Source organism: Bombyx mandarina, chromosome 23 (genome assembly GCF_030267445.1).
Source record: "Bombyx mandarina strain Sakado chromosome 23, ASM3026744v2".
In the NCBI taxonomy this organism is placed as follows: Eukaryota; Metazoa; Arthropoda; class Insecta; order Lepidoptera; family Bombycidae; genus Bombyx; species Bombyx mandarina.
In genome coordinates this window covers 15813186-15831851 of record NC_143229.1, presented here as the reverse complement: position 1 = coordinate 15831851, position 18666 = coordinate 15813186, and the positions used below count along the sequence as shown (strand labels likewise).

Below are 18666 nucleotides of genomic sequence, written 5' to 3'. Positions count from 1 at the left end.
ATCAGTACGAGGCTTTGTGGCGGACTGCCGGCGCAGCAGCCCGGCGTCACCTGCGATAACGCGGCCGCGCGTTGGCTCCTGATTGGCGCGCGCACGCATCACGCAATCAGGAGCCAATCAGGCGCATAACGCATTTCGTGTGACATGCTAGTACGATTTTGATTGGCGCGCGCACGCATCACGCAATCAGGAGCCAATCAGGCGCATAACGCATTTCGTGTGACATGCTAGTACGATTTTGATTGGCGCGCGCACGCATCACGCAATCAGGAGCCAATCAGGCGCATAACGCATTTCGTGTGACATGCTAGTACGATTTTGGTCCCCATAATTTTCATACCCCGGGCCTATATATGTAAATCGATTCTAAAGGAGTAAACTCCAACAAATTTATAGTAAACAATGCATCGGATTTGAACTTTACGTCATTGTGTTTAAAGATTTTTTATGGCAAGTCGAAGATCAGAGGCGTGACGTTGCGTGACAGTTTCTATCGGTCAATCCTTAGTTTTTTTTTCTTCTTTTTTATTGCTTATATGGATGGACGAGCTCACGGCCGATCTGGTGTTAAATGGTCACCATAAATGGACAACGTTATAGTAACGGGCGACAAGCATTTCGGGACACGAGTTCTGAGTCTCAGTTTTACAGTACCACGGCTACCCCGCCCTTCAAACCGAAACGCATTGCTGCTTCACGGTAAAAATCGGCAGAGAGGTAGCTCCTACCCGGGTGGGCCCACAAGACGCCCTACCACCAGTAAACAGTACTAAAGGCAAAGTTAAACACCTTAATTCCTGCCTGCAGGATTTGGAACTCGGTCATATTATTATCACTCGCAATTTTCTCCATCAGGCGTGCCTCATTCTCTCTATTAAGGTTACGAAGTCTGGCCTCTAGACGCAGACACCAAAATTTATCCACGAATGTCAATTACAATCTATACTAATATTTATAATTATAAAAAGGAAATATTTGTTTGTTTGTTTGTATTGAATAGGCTCCGAAACTACACTATTCTTTGCTTTTGTTGGAAACTACACTATTCCCGAGTGACATAGGCTATAATCTTTTTTGAAAAAAATTAAGGATCCTTACTACAACTCTAATAATGTAACCCAAAGTGTATCAAAATTACCTAAAATATTCTTTATATCGCGAGCCCTGCGAAAACTATTGATAATAGAATAAAATAATGTACTACGACTTTGTAGAACACTTTATTATTTACAAAAAATGTCGCGACATTATGTCTAACTATTATAGTTGTGCCGCAATAAGTGTTCTTTTATTAAAAAAAAATAAAACAACGTCAAATATCGTTGTTAAAGACCCGAGCGGAGCCGGAGCGGGCCACTAGTCTCTATATATAAAAATGAATTGCTGTTCGTTAGTCTCGCTAAAACTCGAGAACGGCTGGACCGATTTGGCTAATTTTGGTCTTGAATTATTTGTAGAAGTCCAGAGAAGGTTTAAAAGGTAAATAAAAATAAAAAAAATCTGGACAGATCAAGGAATCTTCCTTTTGTTTGTTTATGTTTATTTTCTACAAAAGCTTAGGTCTTTTATTTATCGATTGAGGTACTACGAAGTTTGCCGGGTCAGCTAGTCTATATATATATATAAATGAAACCCGTTTTCCGTTGTCACGACATAACATGAAAACGGCTTGACCGATTTGGCTAATTTTGGTCTTGAATTATTTGTGGAAGTCCAGAGAAGGTTTAAAAGGTATAAAAATATGAAAATTCTCGGAATTAAATAAAAATAACAATTTTGTTTTCCCTTTGACGTGTCCCCCGTCGGACGGATTCCTTTTGTTTGTTTTAAGTTTATTCTATATAAAAGTTTAGGTCTTTTATTTATCGATTGAGGCACTACGAAGTCTGACGGGTCAGTTTAAAATAAAAAGACAAATATATTCACCTGGTATAACCTAACTATGTGCGGATGACTCAGTCTCTTCATTATTGCTATTTCCCGGAATGTCTTCTTCAAATTGTCTTCATCTAATCTTGATTTATCAATTATTTTTATAGCGACCTGTAAGACGAATTAAAATTGATTAATCACCAAGACTAATCACTAAGTAGGTGGTCCAGCCACTGGTGGTAGGACCTCTTGTGACTCCGCGCGGGTGGGTACCGCCTGCCTATTCCTGCCGTGAAGCATTAATGCATTTCGGTTTGAAGGGCGGGGCAGCCGTTGTAACTATACTGAGACCTTAGAACTTATATCTCTGGGTGGGTGGCGCATTTACGTCGTAGATGTCTATGGGCTCCAGTAACCACTTAAAACAAGGTGGGGCTGTGAGCTCGAACACCCATCTCAGAAAAAAAAAACATCATTGTAGGTGGGAGGTAGGGGGTACATTTTGAGGTCACGGACGACTTTTTGGTGCAGTACTTATCGGTCTGGGTGGCCCTGGCTGACTTGTTGGTGCCATACTTATCGGTCTGGGCGGCCCCTCTACTCTGTGACCGGGTTCTGACCCCGGACGGAGATCGGAAGTCGGATGTAAGAGTGCAGGGGAATTGTTTAGTTCGGTAGGGCTCTAAAACGTCCTTGGGCCCGCGGTCTGCTCCCAACATCTGCAGACCGTCAATACCTCGCACGCCACCTAGCCGCGGGAACCTCGTAGGAGGTTTGGACCGGGATACAGCAAACATTCGTATGAAAAACTGGTTCGTTTGCGTTATCTGGATGTTTATAATCTAGGTACATATGTATAATCTACATATGTCTATATTTAAACATATATAAGTATGTATGTTAATGTCTGGTACCCATAACACAGGCAATCCTAATTTGGGGCCGGGCGAACGTGCGTGATTGGTTCCCAGTTATTGTTATTATTATTATGCCCATGACCAATTATATGCAGCATGCTGGTCTTCCAACGACTTCAATGTATATATCGGTTTTTCGCATTAAAAGTACAATTTCCAAAAATATTCGAAATTAAGTTAATATGCGGAATCATTTGGTAGTATCACTAGTATTTTTCTCATAAATACCGTCAAAAAAGCGTAATTTAGTTTTAGTTTTTTTTTTGAGTTTACCTATATTTCGACTACTATTAACAAAATTAATACATTATTATATCTTACTTTAAAAGACAGATACTGTAACTGGTAAAAAATAAAAAATAAATATTGCCAAGATGATTAATATTAAAAATATCACAATACATGTTAAACCTTTAAAACACTCTCCTGTAAAATTAGCATGTTTTAAGATTATACAGTTTTAATGCGAGAAGACGATATATTAGCACCAAATAAGGGCATATAATATTGGATATTTTAGGCTCTTAAATTACTGTTCCGTGCCCAATTTAATTGATGTCCTCACTGGCTTAGCCTTTAAGGCTACCAACTTAGGTAGGAAAAAAAAAACAAAGAGATTTGATGGGAACCACATTTTTTTTATTGCTTAGATGGGTGGACGATCTCACAGCCCACCTGGTGTTAAGTGCCTACTGGAGCCCATAGACCTCTACAAAGTAAACGCCGCCATCCACCTTGAGATTTGAGTTCTAACGTCTCAGTATAGTTACAACGGCTGCCCCACCCTTCAAACCGAAACGCATTACTGCTTCACGGCAGAAACAGGCAGGGTGGTGGTACCTACCCGTGCGGGCTCACAAGAGGTCCTATCGCCGTAAAAGGCTAAAGAAAGCGCGGGAAGAAGCTAGCCAATTATATAGGATGTATTGTCGCGAAACTAACTCTCTCTCCTCAATAAACACAAACACTGCCTTATCAATTCGTTTTCAATCACTTTATCCTTATCTGATAACACGTAACACAACATTGTTGCAATTGTTGTGTGCGTGTGATATTGTAAAATCAATAAAACAATATGTCGATGCGCATTTGTGTATACATAAAGGTAACCCGTCTTATAACACGGTATACAACGCGATGACGAGATTTTTCTTTAATATTATTTAGATAATTACAATATGCACTATGAACACACAATATATGGGAATAAGAGAAATTTTATTGTTTATTTTTTATGTGTAATAGGTAAAAAATACATACAAGCATATGAGATGTTTCATTTAGAAAAATTACTCTACTTTTTGTACTGGCTTCTAGTTTCATATAACATGGTTTCGCACTACACAGGCCTTTGTAGGAACGTATCTTTCGTAACCGTTTTACTGGTGGTCAGCCCACAGCCCACCTGGCGTTAAGTGGTTACTGGAGCCCATAGACATCTACAACGTAAATGCGCCACCCACCTTGAGATATAAGTTCTAAGGTCTCAGTATAGTTACAACGGCTGCCCCACCCTTTAAACCGAAACGCATTACTGTTTCACGGCAGAGATAGGCAGAGCGGTGGTACCTACCGGCGCGGACTCACAAGACGTCTCACCAGCAGTAATTACGCAAATTATAATTTTGTGATTTTTATTGCACGTTATGTTATTCCTTCACCGTGCAAGTCAATCGTGAAGATTTCTTAAGTACCTACGTATTTCATTAGAAAAATTGGTACCCGCCTGCGGAATTCGAACACCGGTGCATCGCTACTGTTATCGAGCAACACTTCCGGCCTCACATAATTAATTATTTACGAACTTAGGAAATATATAGAACTTATTATTGTCTTATAATATAATTAGTAATTTCATAATCAAGTAAATAGTTCATTCATATTTCTTTATACTTATAATATTTTATTGGCGCCTTCCGCTTGACAGCTTCCGGCGCAATATACCTTACGGCGCAATAAGCCTTAATGCTATTTATGTTACATAATTCGATATTATTAAATAATAATTGTACGTAAATAATCAGCAGAATAATTAAGATGAACAATGTTTAATATTACCTACTAAGTTTGTATTTAAATAGGTCAAGATGATTGTATAAATACCGGCGGTTAGCATATCTCGATTGCATTCGTATTCTACCCACCGTAACGTGTACTAAAGAGAATATAATATTTCGTGTGGATGTAAATTGTCTCAATTGTCGCCGCCACCCTGAGGATCCGTTTATACTACATACGAATGCACCGGACGTCTTATCCTAAAGGATAAAGAAGAAAAGAAAAAGAAGTCGTCGTGGCCTTTTAGGTATGTAGATCTACGGACGATGTGGACAGAAACTAAAGTAATCAACGAAGGATTTTAGAACAGAATGCAATCAAAGATTTCAATGCAATATAATACTATGTATATCACAAAACGCGCGGGTCATAAATAAATGAGAATCTTTTTTTTCAACCGAAACCTTGCTTGTAAGTAAGCTCAAGGTCCAAAAGCTCGCCTTGAACTCATTTCTCTTTGAAAGCTCCCGCGACCTCAATTGCGTATGGTCTTTACAAATATTTCTTTAGTAGATCCACATTTTCTCCCCGTATTACGTGATTTAATCCCTTAGAAAAAATGTATAATTAATGTTGAATAAAGACACTTTGATTAACATGTTAGATAAATAATTGTAAATAGACGTGCTTTAACAAAAACCGACTTCAAATAGAAAAAATATATATTCAAAACAAATTAATATACACTAAAAACAATAATCATCGAAATCGGTTGGCGTGATATTGAGTTATTGAGTTATTCATCTATTTGTCGCGCACGTACTTAATGCAAATTTAAGACTTATATGGTTTTTTCATGGATGCCATTATCAGAACTGGAACACTGAAATGGGACCACACGGGAAGCGTCAGCTTTCTAATAAATAAAGAATCATCAAAATCGATTCACCCAGTCAAAAGTTATGAAGTAACAAATATTGAAAAAAAAATCGTCGCATTGAGAACCTCCTCCTTTTTTGAAGTCTTTGAAGGTTAAAAACATGCCTATTCAAAACACAGATGACTCGTAATTAAACTGTTACTTTGTAGGATAGTATTAGAAATATCTGGTACGATCTAGTATTGATTAAAGCCTAAATTCATTGTCATCGTCTCCGGTGTCGGCTGAAATCAATGGTGGTTGTTTGCAATCACGTTATGTTCGGTCGGAATTAGTGGTTTCATAGCACCGGTAACCGTACTCGTCGAATTCGACAAAGAGGACGACGTGCAACCTAATCCATGCATCAGCCCGCTGAGTTTCTCGCCGGATCTTCTCAGCGGGTCGCGATTCCGATCCGGTAGTAGATTCATTCGCGAAGCAACTGCTCCTTCGGAGGCGCTCGAGCAGTTGTTAGTAAATCCCATCTCTCCTGGCTGAGCCTTTGCTCGCCCACCTGTCCTGGTGAAACTGGAAAGGCCTCCAGGCCACCAGTAATCATTCAATCACAAAAAAAATGTTTAATAGTTTTTACTGGTCGTTCGACGTTTTGGAAGTCCGCACGGGTAGGTACCACCGCCCTGCATAGTTCTGCCGTGAAGCAGTAATGCGTTCCGGTTTGAACGGCTGATTAGGCGTTGTAATGTAGTAACTTTCACGTCCTAACCTCCTCAGTCGAACCCTAAGCTCTGACATAGCGGCGCCTCACGAATAACCGCTTTCTGTACTAGGAAGTCAACCCGGCATTAAACCAGAAATTTGATTAATATTATTTTAAGGTAATAACAACTTTCGCTTTTTAGTGGCTTTCATAATCACAAGACCCTTCAACAACCTTGCAGAATTTGGTGCATGGACGACTCCTCAAGTTTCCGAAGACGAGCCAGTAAAACGCGTGATGATAAATGGTTACCGCCACTACCCCAGCCAAGCGACAGTCCGTATTCACTATGAACTTGTATTTTTTATTGCCTTTATAGGCATACTAGCATACGGCTGTAGGTTATACATAAGACGACGATCTTCCACCGAGTGGCTGATATTGCTCGGTAGACCGACGCTCCGAATATTGTTGGTCGGAACTTGTATTATGCAAGCTTATCTTGAAAATGTCGTAAGCGAGATTCAGGTATCTGTCAAATATCTTGCGTTGTATGTTGGCTAATCGCCACAAAGTTCACGGCATGAGTGGTTACAGTCGCCCATGGACCTCAGCAATGCCAGCTCAGAGCCAAGCCGCTGCCTACCGCTAAGTACTCGCTACAAGCCTCGTTTGTAGGACATGTCATAGCGCGCGGAAAACACAATGGTATTTGAAAAGTTAATAAATAGTTACACAAAATGTAATGACCGTCTTCAATTTAATTAGTTTTCTGTGTGTTATGTATTCTAGCTCTCATATATACTAATATTCTTACGCCGGTAAGAGTAACGCCATCTATCTCTAAATAGTCGAACGAATATTGAAGGATCTAGCAGCATCTAGAAAGCTCGAGTAGTACAACGCCATCTATTGTCAGATAGCGGAAGACAATAATCGACTTGTGTGGAATATCCTCGCTAAATCTAGGGATGTCGTATCGACTATAAAAGCGTTGCAGAGATGGCACGCGGTCAGTCAGTAATCGGAACTACTCGAAGCGAAACAGCGAACGGATTACTTGAAGCGAAGCGGAAGAAGCGAATCGAGAACTTTAAAGTGTTAGAAGTGTTTGAAGTGTTCTAAGTATTGTTTTAGTTGTACTTTGGTGGAATTTTATTTATCCCGAACCCCCAGCGCGTAACAATGTGAAGGTATAACAGAAACCTTGTTAACGGCGCCCTTTGACAAGGCTTTGGCCTCAAACAACTCCGGCGAGTGTGGCATAGAACTAAAGTCTAATGTGTTATTTTATGAATACAGTTTTCAAATTAAATACAGTTTTCAATCAACGACAAAAAACACGCTTTAATATCAAACCAACAAATATTTATAACCCTTTTGATATCGGTCAGGATGTCAGAGCTAAGATTATTTTTTCCCCAACCAACTCGTTAGTAGTCTAAGGGGCTATACCAGTAACGCGCGGTCAGGTGAGCTCACAAGCTCAACCTGAAAGAATTCGCTAACATTAGCCCTAACAAGAGCAGTGCTTCGCAGAATCTACCGTCGGATCGAAATCGTGACCTACTGTGAAGATCCGACGAGAAATTCATAGAAGAAGCATACGGTCCACCTGATGGTGAATGGTTACCGTCGCTCATGGACATCAGCAAGGCCAGGGGCGGAGCCAGGTCGCTGCCTACCGCTTAATACTCTCCACGAGCTTCATTTGAAGAAGGACATGTTATAGCGCTCGGGAAACACAGTGGAGTGGGACTCTTTCCAAAGCCGGACGGTACGTGGCAAAAAAGATCTCTGGAAACGCATTGTGGATGAACGCAATGGCTCCAGGTTGTATGGATGAACTCTACTCCGAATCCAATGATTGCTGGTTGGCATGTTCACAGTCCACCTCCTCAGTAACAAACTGAAGTCCCCGGGCAGCAACGCCGACCGCCTGAAGACATAAGTCTTGACCGCTTCAAACCGGCACTAATGTTTGCTTCGCAGAAATACGACGGGACAGCGGTATCTACCCGCCATCGTAATCTACCACCAATAAATGAAGATATGAGTGGATGAAGGGAATATGATACGCTTATACTTTTTCGTACAATAGCCTTTAAAGCCGGAGATTTAAGGTCTAATATGCTTTGTAGGCAAATTCATTACACTTTCGTTCAATGTAAAAACTCAAAAATCATAAAAATGGTACTTAATCCCTTTATGCACTTATGTCTACAAATGCTTTATTTTAATTAACGATACAAACATAACGAGAAATGCACTACGCATTGTCTTCTTAAAAAAATACAACAAACGTTCGAAGTCTGACAAAAAATCAGGAAAATTACGTTGATTTTTTTTTTTATATCCATTTTACAAGGTCGACTTGTGGGTCGTTGACTGACCGAGCTTAGCGAGGACGTGGGGGGGGGTAAATGTCACCCATAGACTATAGCTTTTTCTTAACGAGCTTACGGGTCATCAAGTGCCGCCACCCATCTTCAAAAACGGGTTCTAAGTCCCAGTTCTGTAGCACAACGGTTTCAACCCCACCCTTCAAATCGGTACGCATTACTGCTTGGCGGGAGAAACAGGCAGGGCGGTGGCACCTATCCGTGCGGACTTACAAGAAGTCCTACCACCAGTAATAATGGAACGATACTTTCAAAATAGCATTCATTTAATTTGAAAGATTTATTTATTTTATTTTATACTTTATGCACAAAACAAAACTTGTACACAGGCGGACTTAATGCCATGGCCATTCTCTTCCAGTCGACCATAGGGTGGTGCAGAGATAATGCATGGTAGGTGCATTAACAAAAGAATAACAAACAACAACAACAAAACAAAAAAAAAGAACAAACTCAAAACAAAAATCTTCCTTAAAATAACATCTCAGTATTATAGAATACACATAATGTTAAATATAGGTACTTATATAGATTACATATGACTTTGTATGCATAAATTTATCTTTTTAAATTTAATGTGTATGTTGTAGATGGACTGGCTCATAGCTTGCTATCGTCTCATGCCTTTGGGCATGAGGTCTAGTTATATCTCATAGCGGTTGTCTCGCCCCTAAATAAACTATTATAGACAAACTTTTTTGACTGCGCCCCCTTAAGTAGAGAGAAAATTCTATTTTGAAAATCCTTGGCGAACCCTAGATAGGAAGGGAGTGGTTTGTTCTGAACTACTAAATCGAACGAAAACTTAAAAATATTGGCGAGAAAACCTTCGAATATCCCCCACAGGGGTCGCGACTTCTAATCGCGCACCACTGGTCTAAGCAATACAAACAAATTCAGCGATCGCCGCTGCCCATTGTCATCAACAACCCTGCAAATCAGCGTCCCACAAGTAATTTAACAAGTTCATGAATTTTAGCATTTCGACGCTTGAAAGGCAAACATGACTAAGCGACAATGCGTAAACTTTACAGTAGAGCAATTTAAAGTTGAAAAATTTGGAAAAAAAAATATTTTAACGAATCTAACTGTAGGATTGAAATTATTTTAATAGACTTATAAATAGTTTTTTTTTGCCCATCGAATATACTTAAAGGTTATTTGCTATCATTTGTGTATATAGCAGTTATTGTCGCTTATATATATTGTCCATAATTTGATAAACAGGTAAAATTATCTGAATTTTATATAAAAGGTTTCTCGTCACAAGTAAAATTATCTAAGCCAGAATTGAAAGATTTGGAGTAACATGTAAAACAATATGAGCTATCGTTGAAAGATTTTCAGTAACATGTAAAGTTAGACAAATTCGCACAGCTTACAGTTTCGTTTTGGGTATATTGGACTAAAGTGATCCCATAATTCACAACAAATCGAGTAAATGTATCTAAATACTATTCCATTTTTTTATGCATGTAGAAAGTGTAAAGAATTGAACTAAAATGTAATAAATTACTATGGTAAATCATGCAAAAGAGTGAGACGTTTATGAATAAACATTTATTGTAAGAAACAATAGGGATATATTTTTTTGTAACAAAATCACGCTATTACTGTTTTTTTTTTTATTGCTTAGAGGTGTGGGTGACCTCACAGCCCACCTGGTGCTAAGTGGTTACTGGAGTCCATAGACATCTAGAACGTAAATGCGCCACCCACCTTGAGATATAAGTTCTAAGGTCTCAAGTATAGTTACAACGGCTGCCCCACCATTCAAACCGAAACACATTACTGCTTCACGGCAGAAATAGGCAGGGTGGTGGTACCTACCCGTGCAGACTCATAAGAGGTCCTACCACCAGTAATTATGCAAATTATAATTTTTGAGGGTTTTGATTTTTATTACACGATGTTATTCCTTCACCGTGGAAATCAATCGTGAACATTTGTTGAGTACGTATTTCATTAGAAAAATTGGTACCCGCCTGAGATTCGAACACCGGGTGCATCGCTCAACACGAATGCACCGGACGTCTTATCCCTTAGGCCACGACGACTTATGTATCAGCGTAACTTTAACTAGTAGGTGAGCTCACGGGACTCAAACCTGACGATATTGCTAACACTGGCCCTAGCAAGAGCAGTGCTTCGCAGAATCTACCACCGGATCGGAAACGCGACCCACTGAGAAGATCCGGCGAGAAACTCAGTGGGCTGTGTCTATGGGTTAATTTACTCGCCGAACCCTTCGTCGCGAACGACGGGTTCGACGAGAACGATGACCGGGGAAGTCAATCGTGAACATTTGTTAAGTACGTATTTCATTCCAAAAATTGGTACCCAACTGCGGGATTCGAACATCGTTGCATCGCTACATACGAATGCACCGGACGCCTTATCCTTTAGACCACGACGACTTTGTAAACTTTTGTTAAATCTTTTTACGGAATCTATAGTCGTTTCTTTGGCCTTATTTGGTGGTTCACATCTCCCTCATGGGAACAAAATGCAAAATAATGTGACAAACGACTCAACTAAGCGACGCCCAGCTTACGAAAGTCACCTTTTACCAACCCGCCAAAACGTGGTACGCGACTAGTTGCGCATACCCACACAACGTATTTAAACTCGCGCAGTTCTTTAGCGACAAAAAATTAGATTTTGTTTACGGGTAAACATAACTAAGCGCCAAAAGTAACCATTGAAATTAATCAAGTAAAATTATCTAGGCGACGTAGTTATTAGAAATGTTGTCATGTAAAAATATTTACGGATGGAAAGGGATATTATGTTAAATAAGTAAAACTATCTAAGATTCAATATTATTCCATTTTGTTTCAGGTTAAATTGTATAACTGTACCAATTACGACTACTTTGTATAGGTACAATCTACTAATTGGTTTCAAAGAAAAATTTCATAACAAGTAAAAATAAATAAATACAAACAAATGAAAATTTAAAAACATGAAGAACTGACTAAGTAAATAATACCTTATTATTAAAATGTCCTAACTGCAGGATGTCTCAAAAATAACTTTTTTTTGTCGTTTGGTAGGAAAAAACTCTGCATTTTTATGAAAATCACACCATATCTAAGCGACATAAAACACGTCACAGAGTGATGAAACCGATACTAAATGACGCAGAAAAATCAGACGATTCCAATGGTGTATCTAACTCATTTTACATACTTTTGTCGCTTAGTCAGGATTGCCTTTCAAGCGTCGATTTGCATTCCACGTCACTAGTTGTTTCCTCGTGGATGTAATGCGCACGTGTCGGGCACACGAGTGCTTTCAGATCATTACCGGCATGGATTCGACCTAGAATCGTTAGTCACGTGGACACTTAAAGGTCAGATAAACTGGCGTAGTACAGACTGCTTATTGACTAGGATATACGGGCCGTATCTAATTCAACTTCTCCGTGATCTGAGCGAAGGATACATGATGGAATACTTTTTTTTGTTACTGCTTAGATGGGTGGACGAGCTCACAGCCCACCTGGTGTTGAGTGGTTACTGGAGCCCATAGACATCTACAACGGAAATGTGTCACCCACCTTGAGATATAAGTTCTAATGTCTCAATAAAGTTACAACGGCCGCCCCGCCCTTCAAACTGAAACGCATTACTGCTTCACGGTAGAATAGGCAGGGTGGTAGGTACCCGTGCGGACTCACAAGAGGTCCTACCACCAGAAAAGTGGAGTAAATGCAGTCCGTTTTGATATAAATAGTTGTTATAGCAAAGAGATGAGACTATGCTCTCATGTCTGAGGGTTTGAGAACGTATTCAGATGGAATATGGGTTCCAAACACCGTGGTGGACCGTGGAAAAGACCACGGAAACGTTAAGTGAACTAAGGGACGCGAGAAATATAAAACTAACCCTTTTTTTTTTAAATACTGCTAAAGTTTCTAAATTTTCCCCTCCTGAAAACCGTGTTTCGTGAAGCCAAATATGATTTCGAGTCAACGCACAAACTTTTAGAAGCTGCACAAAAGCTCACACAGAACTCTCGAGTGCTGCAAAGTTGATTGTTGACACGGCTTCCACGTTTAAAGACTTGTAGGACTTTTGCAAATGTACAAATATTTTATTGTAACAATTTTTCATTGCTTAAGTTAGACAGACGAGGTCATAATGCACTCGACGGTAAGCTGACTGATAGTACGATCGTCGTCGTCGTCGTGTCCTAAAGGATAAGACGTCCGGTGCATTCGTATGTAGCGATGCACCGGTGTTCGAATCCCGCAGGCGGGTACCAATTTTTCTAATGAAATACGTATACTTCACTTTTACTGGTGGTAGAACCTCTTGTGAGTCCGCACGGGTAGGTACCACCGCCCTGCCTATTTCTATCGTGAAGCAGTAATGCGTTTCGGTTTGAAGGGTGAGGCAGTCGTTGTAACTATACTGAGACCTTATATCTCAATATTGAAATATAATAAAACATAATAACTGGTGAAGCAATAATAGCTTTAAATGTTGTTTCTCTTTATAGAGCAACTCAGTTTGTGCCTATAGTTTTACTGCACTAAACTTTATTTTGATGTGAATAAAATAATACATTATATATATATGCTAATATATAAATCTACAGTGGTTTTTACGGATGTTCCGTTATAACTACTGAACCATGCATCCGATTGACTTGAAACTTGGTATCCATGTAGAAAATACATGTACTTAATGGATAGGCTTATATTATATGAGTGTTGGACTCCCTAATAATAATGACAATAAATAATAATGTTAATTTTAAATGCGAAGCGGGCGAGTACGGCTAGTTTATATATAAATCACTCGATGATTTCTTCAAAAATATTTTTGGCTTCCATGAAATATAACGAAGCGATTTTAATAATATTGTTTTTGCAAACGCTCCACGTATCGGTTGGCTTTGATGAATATTTCGTCGGTCCTCTATTTGTTTGGCGTTAACCAAAGAAAATTATTGACGGAAAAATACTACGAAGGAAAATCGCTCGTGTTTAGTTTGCCTTATTTTTCTTCCAATTATTTAATTATGCTTTTCCATTTGGGAAGATAGTGGTTTTTTTCCGTTTGACGTAGACTTAATAACAGACATAATAAGTGTCTCCATTGGTCCGGAAACCTTCAGCGCTTCAGCTCACACGTCATTACGGATCCTCCCGATTCATTAACGGTGCTTTTAGGTACCACAAGCACCGGTCACCGTCCTCGCCGAACCCGTAGCTTGCGGCGAAGGACTCGACGAGTTAATTAATCCACAGACACAGCCCACTGAGTTGCTAGCCGGATCTTCTCAGTGGGTCGCGTTTCCGATTCGGTGATAGATTCTGCGAAGTACTGCTCTTTCTAGGGCCAGTATTAGGAACACACCCGGTTTGAGCCCCGTGAGAGAAGCTGATATAGCCTGTCAAGGCTATCAGCATAGGTAGGAGAAAAAAAAAGCTTCAGCTGTGTAACTCGGTGGTTCAATTAGGAGAATCATTATGGATGTTATCACAAGAAAGTTATGAAACATCGACATAAAAACCGCTAACTTATAATCACCTCCTCCTGGCTTCCAGTTTCCTCAATGCTGAGGGTCGTGACCACCTCCTCGCAACTATCTGCCGCCGAGTGTAGAGCATCCTGGACTGTGTTATCGAGAGTAGTGCGGACCTGGTCAGTGCAACGCGTCAGGTCTCTGCCTTGTGGTCTTTTTCCATCCACCTTTCCAGTGACCATTAGCTTCTCCAAACTGGCATCATCCTTTCTGGCAATGTGGCCAAAGTATTCCAGAACTCTACGCAGACAGACGGTAAAAAGCTTCATCTGTATGGTGGTATTGTTGGTATGGTATTCTTTACTGGTGGTAGGACCTCTTGTGAGTCCGCGCGGGTGGGTACCACCACCCTGCCTATTTCTGCCGTGAAGCAATAATGCGTTTCTTTTTGAAGGGTGGGGCAGCCGTTGTAACTATACTTGAGACCTTAGAACTTGTATCTCAAGATGGGTGGCGCATTTACGTTGTGGATGTCTATGGGCTCCAGTAACCACTTAACACCAGGTGGGCTGTGACCTCGTCCACCCATCTAAGCAATAAAAAAATAAATAAAAAAACTGGAGTTCTTGGAGGATCGACACGTTGGTGTAACGTGCTGTCCAGGGAATCCCTAGCACGTTTCGCCGGCACCACATCTCAAATGCATCAATACGGTCGCGATTAGCTTTCTTCAGGATCTAGGTCTCTGCGCCGTATAGGAATACGGAGAACACTAAATTGCGTACATGATTGCTCTTGGTTTTCAACAAGATGTTTTTATCCTTCCATCTATACTAATATATAAATCTACAGCAGTTTTTACAGATATTTCGTTATAACTACTGAACCATGCATCTGATTGACTTGAAACTTGGTATCCATGTAGAAAATACATGTACTTAATGGGTAGGCTAATATTTATGTGAGTGTTGGACTCCCTACACCAATTGCGGGGATGTTAATGATGAGAATCTTTGTTGGGGTGAGAAATAATAATGTTAATTTTAAATGCCCAGCGAAGCGGACGGGTACAGCTAGTATCTTATTAAGTTTGTATTATAAACGCCACTTAAATGTTTTCAAGCTTTGACTGCCCTATAGGTCACCGGTGCCCTACGCGGCGCACAAAAGTAATTATGTTGATATCTGTCACTAAGGCACCGGAAGTAGACTCTGGGAAAGACGAATCCGAAGATACCGAGAATGAATCTATTCCTAAGAGACCCAAAAGACTAAAACATACATTAACAAACAGATGAAGGCAAAGCCAGGCAATCTAGGCGCTTAGCAAGGGTAATCGTAATAATTTATTACTAGTGGTAGGACCTCTTGTGATTCCGCAAGGGTAGGTACCACCACCCTGCCTATTTCTGCCGTGAAGCAGTAATGCGTTTCGGTTTGAAGGATTGGGCAGCCGTTGTAACTATACTTGAGACCTTAGAACTTATATCTCAAGGTGGGTGGCGCATTTACGTTGTAGATGTCTATGGACTCCAGTAACCACTTAACACCAGGTGGGCTGTGAGCTCGTCCACCTATCTCAGTAATAAAAAAAATCTTTCGTACGACAGAAGATATACGTTATGTTCTTTTAAAATAGTGATATTTATAAATATTTTATGCCGAAACTAATATGCATTCTACATTTAAAAAATAATAATTTAAGAGTATACTGCAGTTGTTTTTGTACTTTGTTACAAGAACTGTGACAATGGTTTTGCTTGTTCTTTTTCAAAGTACACTTTAACAAATCCTAAATTTACTACAGAATTAGTTACAAATTAAAAGATGTACATTTTAAGACAATGTATGATTCAATTAATGCCTTTGATCATGCCAATGTCTCTGGCATCTTTAACTTAACTGTCCTTATTGAAACCTGAATCTACGTATTCTACGAGAATTAAACTCATGTATGATTTAATATGCTCTCACCATAGAGCGAGAGAGAGAGAGACCAGAACTGCCAGCCTGACCTGGATCAATGTTAAGGAGCAAGCTCAAGACAGGGTAACGTGAAGACAACTTGTGAGGGCTTTCTGTACCAGCAATCACGGTACCCTAGGACTACAATGTGATTTAAATTTTCAAAAATCTCATTTAAATCAGATTAATGTAATTTTTGTCATATCAATCAATTGCCATATCAAACATGCGGCCCGTCTAATGTTGGAAATTTGCTGGGATCCATAGGTAACATGGTGAATGTCACCATCCACATTAAGAAGTAAAGTCAAAGTCTCAACTGTATTACCGTCCCACCCTTCCAATAGGACCGTTTTTCTCAGCCCAAATAGGCAGGAATGACTATCTATTGAGAAGATCTCTCAAATTGTTTTATCAATTTATTTTAATTTATTTATCTATTATTGTTAAACTATTAAGTTTTATAACATTATTCTTGTTAGGATCGTTTTAAATATTGTAAATTATAAAAAAAAGGTTTCTCCTCTTTCAACAGTTTTTTTAAAATAAACAGACTAACTTAACTGGTTCTTTTAAACTGTTGCTCTTTTTGTAACTTAAAATTTTGACATGAGTATGTTACATCCAAGTTCAAATAAATGTTTTTGAATATGATAAGTAATTAACATATATTTCATTAGGGGGAAGACTGTATATTAACTATTACACTTTGCTATTGACATTAATTTTAATTTAATTTTCCTGCTAAATTAGTACTTCCAATAATCTTTTCTGGAATCTTTTTTCAATGTCCAGCTCAGCCAAATGTATTGAGAGTTCATAATTAGTAGTGAGAAGACTGTGAAAGAGGGAGTAGATTGTTTATTTACTTATTTTATAATGTTGGTGTTTGAAGTCTTTGTTTGCCTTTTGACTTGGTTTCACGTTGGTCGATAAAATTTTCTTTATTTAAATGGGCAGCTGTATCTGTGTCTTTTAAATCATTATTTTATGTTTGACTCATGTATAGCGTATAAAAGCCATAATATTGCCATAAAAATTAATAGTTTTGAAGAAAAAAACCGTTTTTGCTTTAATATTTTTATTTTACTTATTAATTGAAGTGTTTTTCTAGTAGTGTCTATTTCAAAGCGGGCAAAACCAAATTTTCTGTTTCCAAAAAGCACTGTGTAGAATTCACAGATCTACTTCAAATGTTAATCACGTTTAAATTATTCTCGAAGTATTTGTATATTCAAATAAATGCGTTATTCGAATTATGAAAATCATTTAAATTGATTTGGTAAACAAATTATTTTGACCAATTTTTTTTCGTGATTCTCCGCTATGTATCCTTAAGCGAACGAGTTCGCCATTATTTTTATTATAGGAAGTAAACACTTAATAGTCTCGCAAGATAAACTTCGTGCAAGCCAATAAACACAAGAGGGCCGTAATTGACCAACAACAATGGAGCGATTTTTGTCAATTGAAAATAATTACGGCGAAAAATATTTGATGCGTAGAAAAAAAGTCATACTTGCATAAATATTTTGGCTATGAAAAAAATGTGCAGAATGAACCATAAATTGTAAAGTATAGTTTAAAAGTATTCCGATTTCGATTTGGATACTCGAGTTTGAAAACTTACGAATAAGCCGCCTAAATAAAATAGGCAAGTAATGTTCGAATTAAGAATGTAAACAAGGTACTATGAAACTGGTTAAGGTTTTCAATGTTTTTTTTAAAACACGTTCTCGCCCCTCGTACATCAGATGTACTTGCTATAAACAAGTTATAGTGCAATGTTTGGCAAACCTGACCAAAGTTTTCGAATCTCGCAATGGAAAATAACCAAGACATCACAACACGATTAACATATACACGAACACATAAAGACGCCATACACATATATAATCACTTCGTAATAAGATAATAAGTGAATAAAACACAAAAACCACTGTATTTCACATCGGAACGATAGTAGGTACGCACCTTACTTTTAGTAATAACATGTGTAGCCAGTTTTACGACGGCGAAGTTACCAGTTCCTATAGTCTTTTCAAGTTCATAGTTACCGACACACACGAGCTGGTCTATTGGGAAATGCTTGCTTTTGTGTATAGGGCTGATATTGCAGGCCATTTTCGCGAAAAACGCGTAAAACCCGCTCGCGCTCACGACCCGTCGAGGAGTTTTCGTTCACTGGCGCTAATTCGAGCTGCTTGTCGCCGCGGCGCTAGTATCACTCACGTCATCCGCCGCGGGACTTGCAACTTCACCCCGCGATATTTCATTAACAACCATGAATAAATAATTGGCGAAATTCCATTCTGAAACTTGCTCGGTCTTTATATCTTAGCATAATCTTTAGATGTTTTTTATGTTGACACTCACAGCTTCAAACTGAACTTGACAGAATGCTTATCAGTAATTTTCTTATCAATACGTTTGGATTCAATTGAACATCACTTG

At 39.0% G+C, this 18666-nt stretch overlaps 1 protein-coding gene across 4 annotated transcripts in view; it reads right to left on the bottom strand.

Moving 5' to 3' along the window:
* Positions 1-18466, bottom strand: part of LOC114246576 (Salt-inducible kinase 3) — a 45258-nt gene extending 26792 nt beyond the window's left edge. For 3 of the 4 annotated variants that reach the window (XM_028179159.2, XM_028179160.2, XM_028179161.2), the window contains exons 1-2: positions 18187-18466; positions 1927-2043 (exon numbers count right to left, since the gene is read on the bottom strand). In XM_028179159.2, coding sequence (XP_028034960.2) covers positions 1927-2043; positions 18187-18336 — 267 coding nt within the window. In that variant the 5' untranslated portion in view covers positions 18337-18466. The remainder of the gene's footprint in view (positions 1-1926; positions 2044-18186) is intronic. The other variant, XM_028179162.2, reaches the window with a different exon arrangement.
* Positions 18467-18666: the final 200 nt, after the last annotated feature.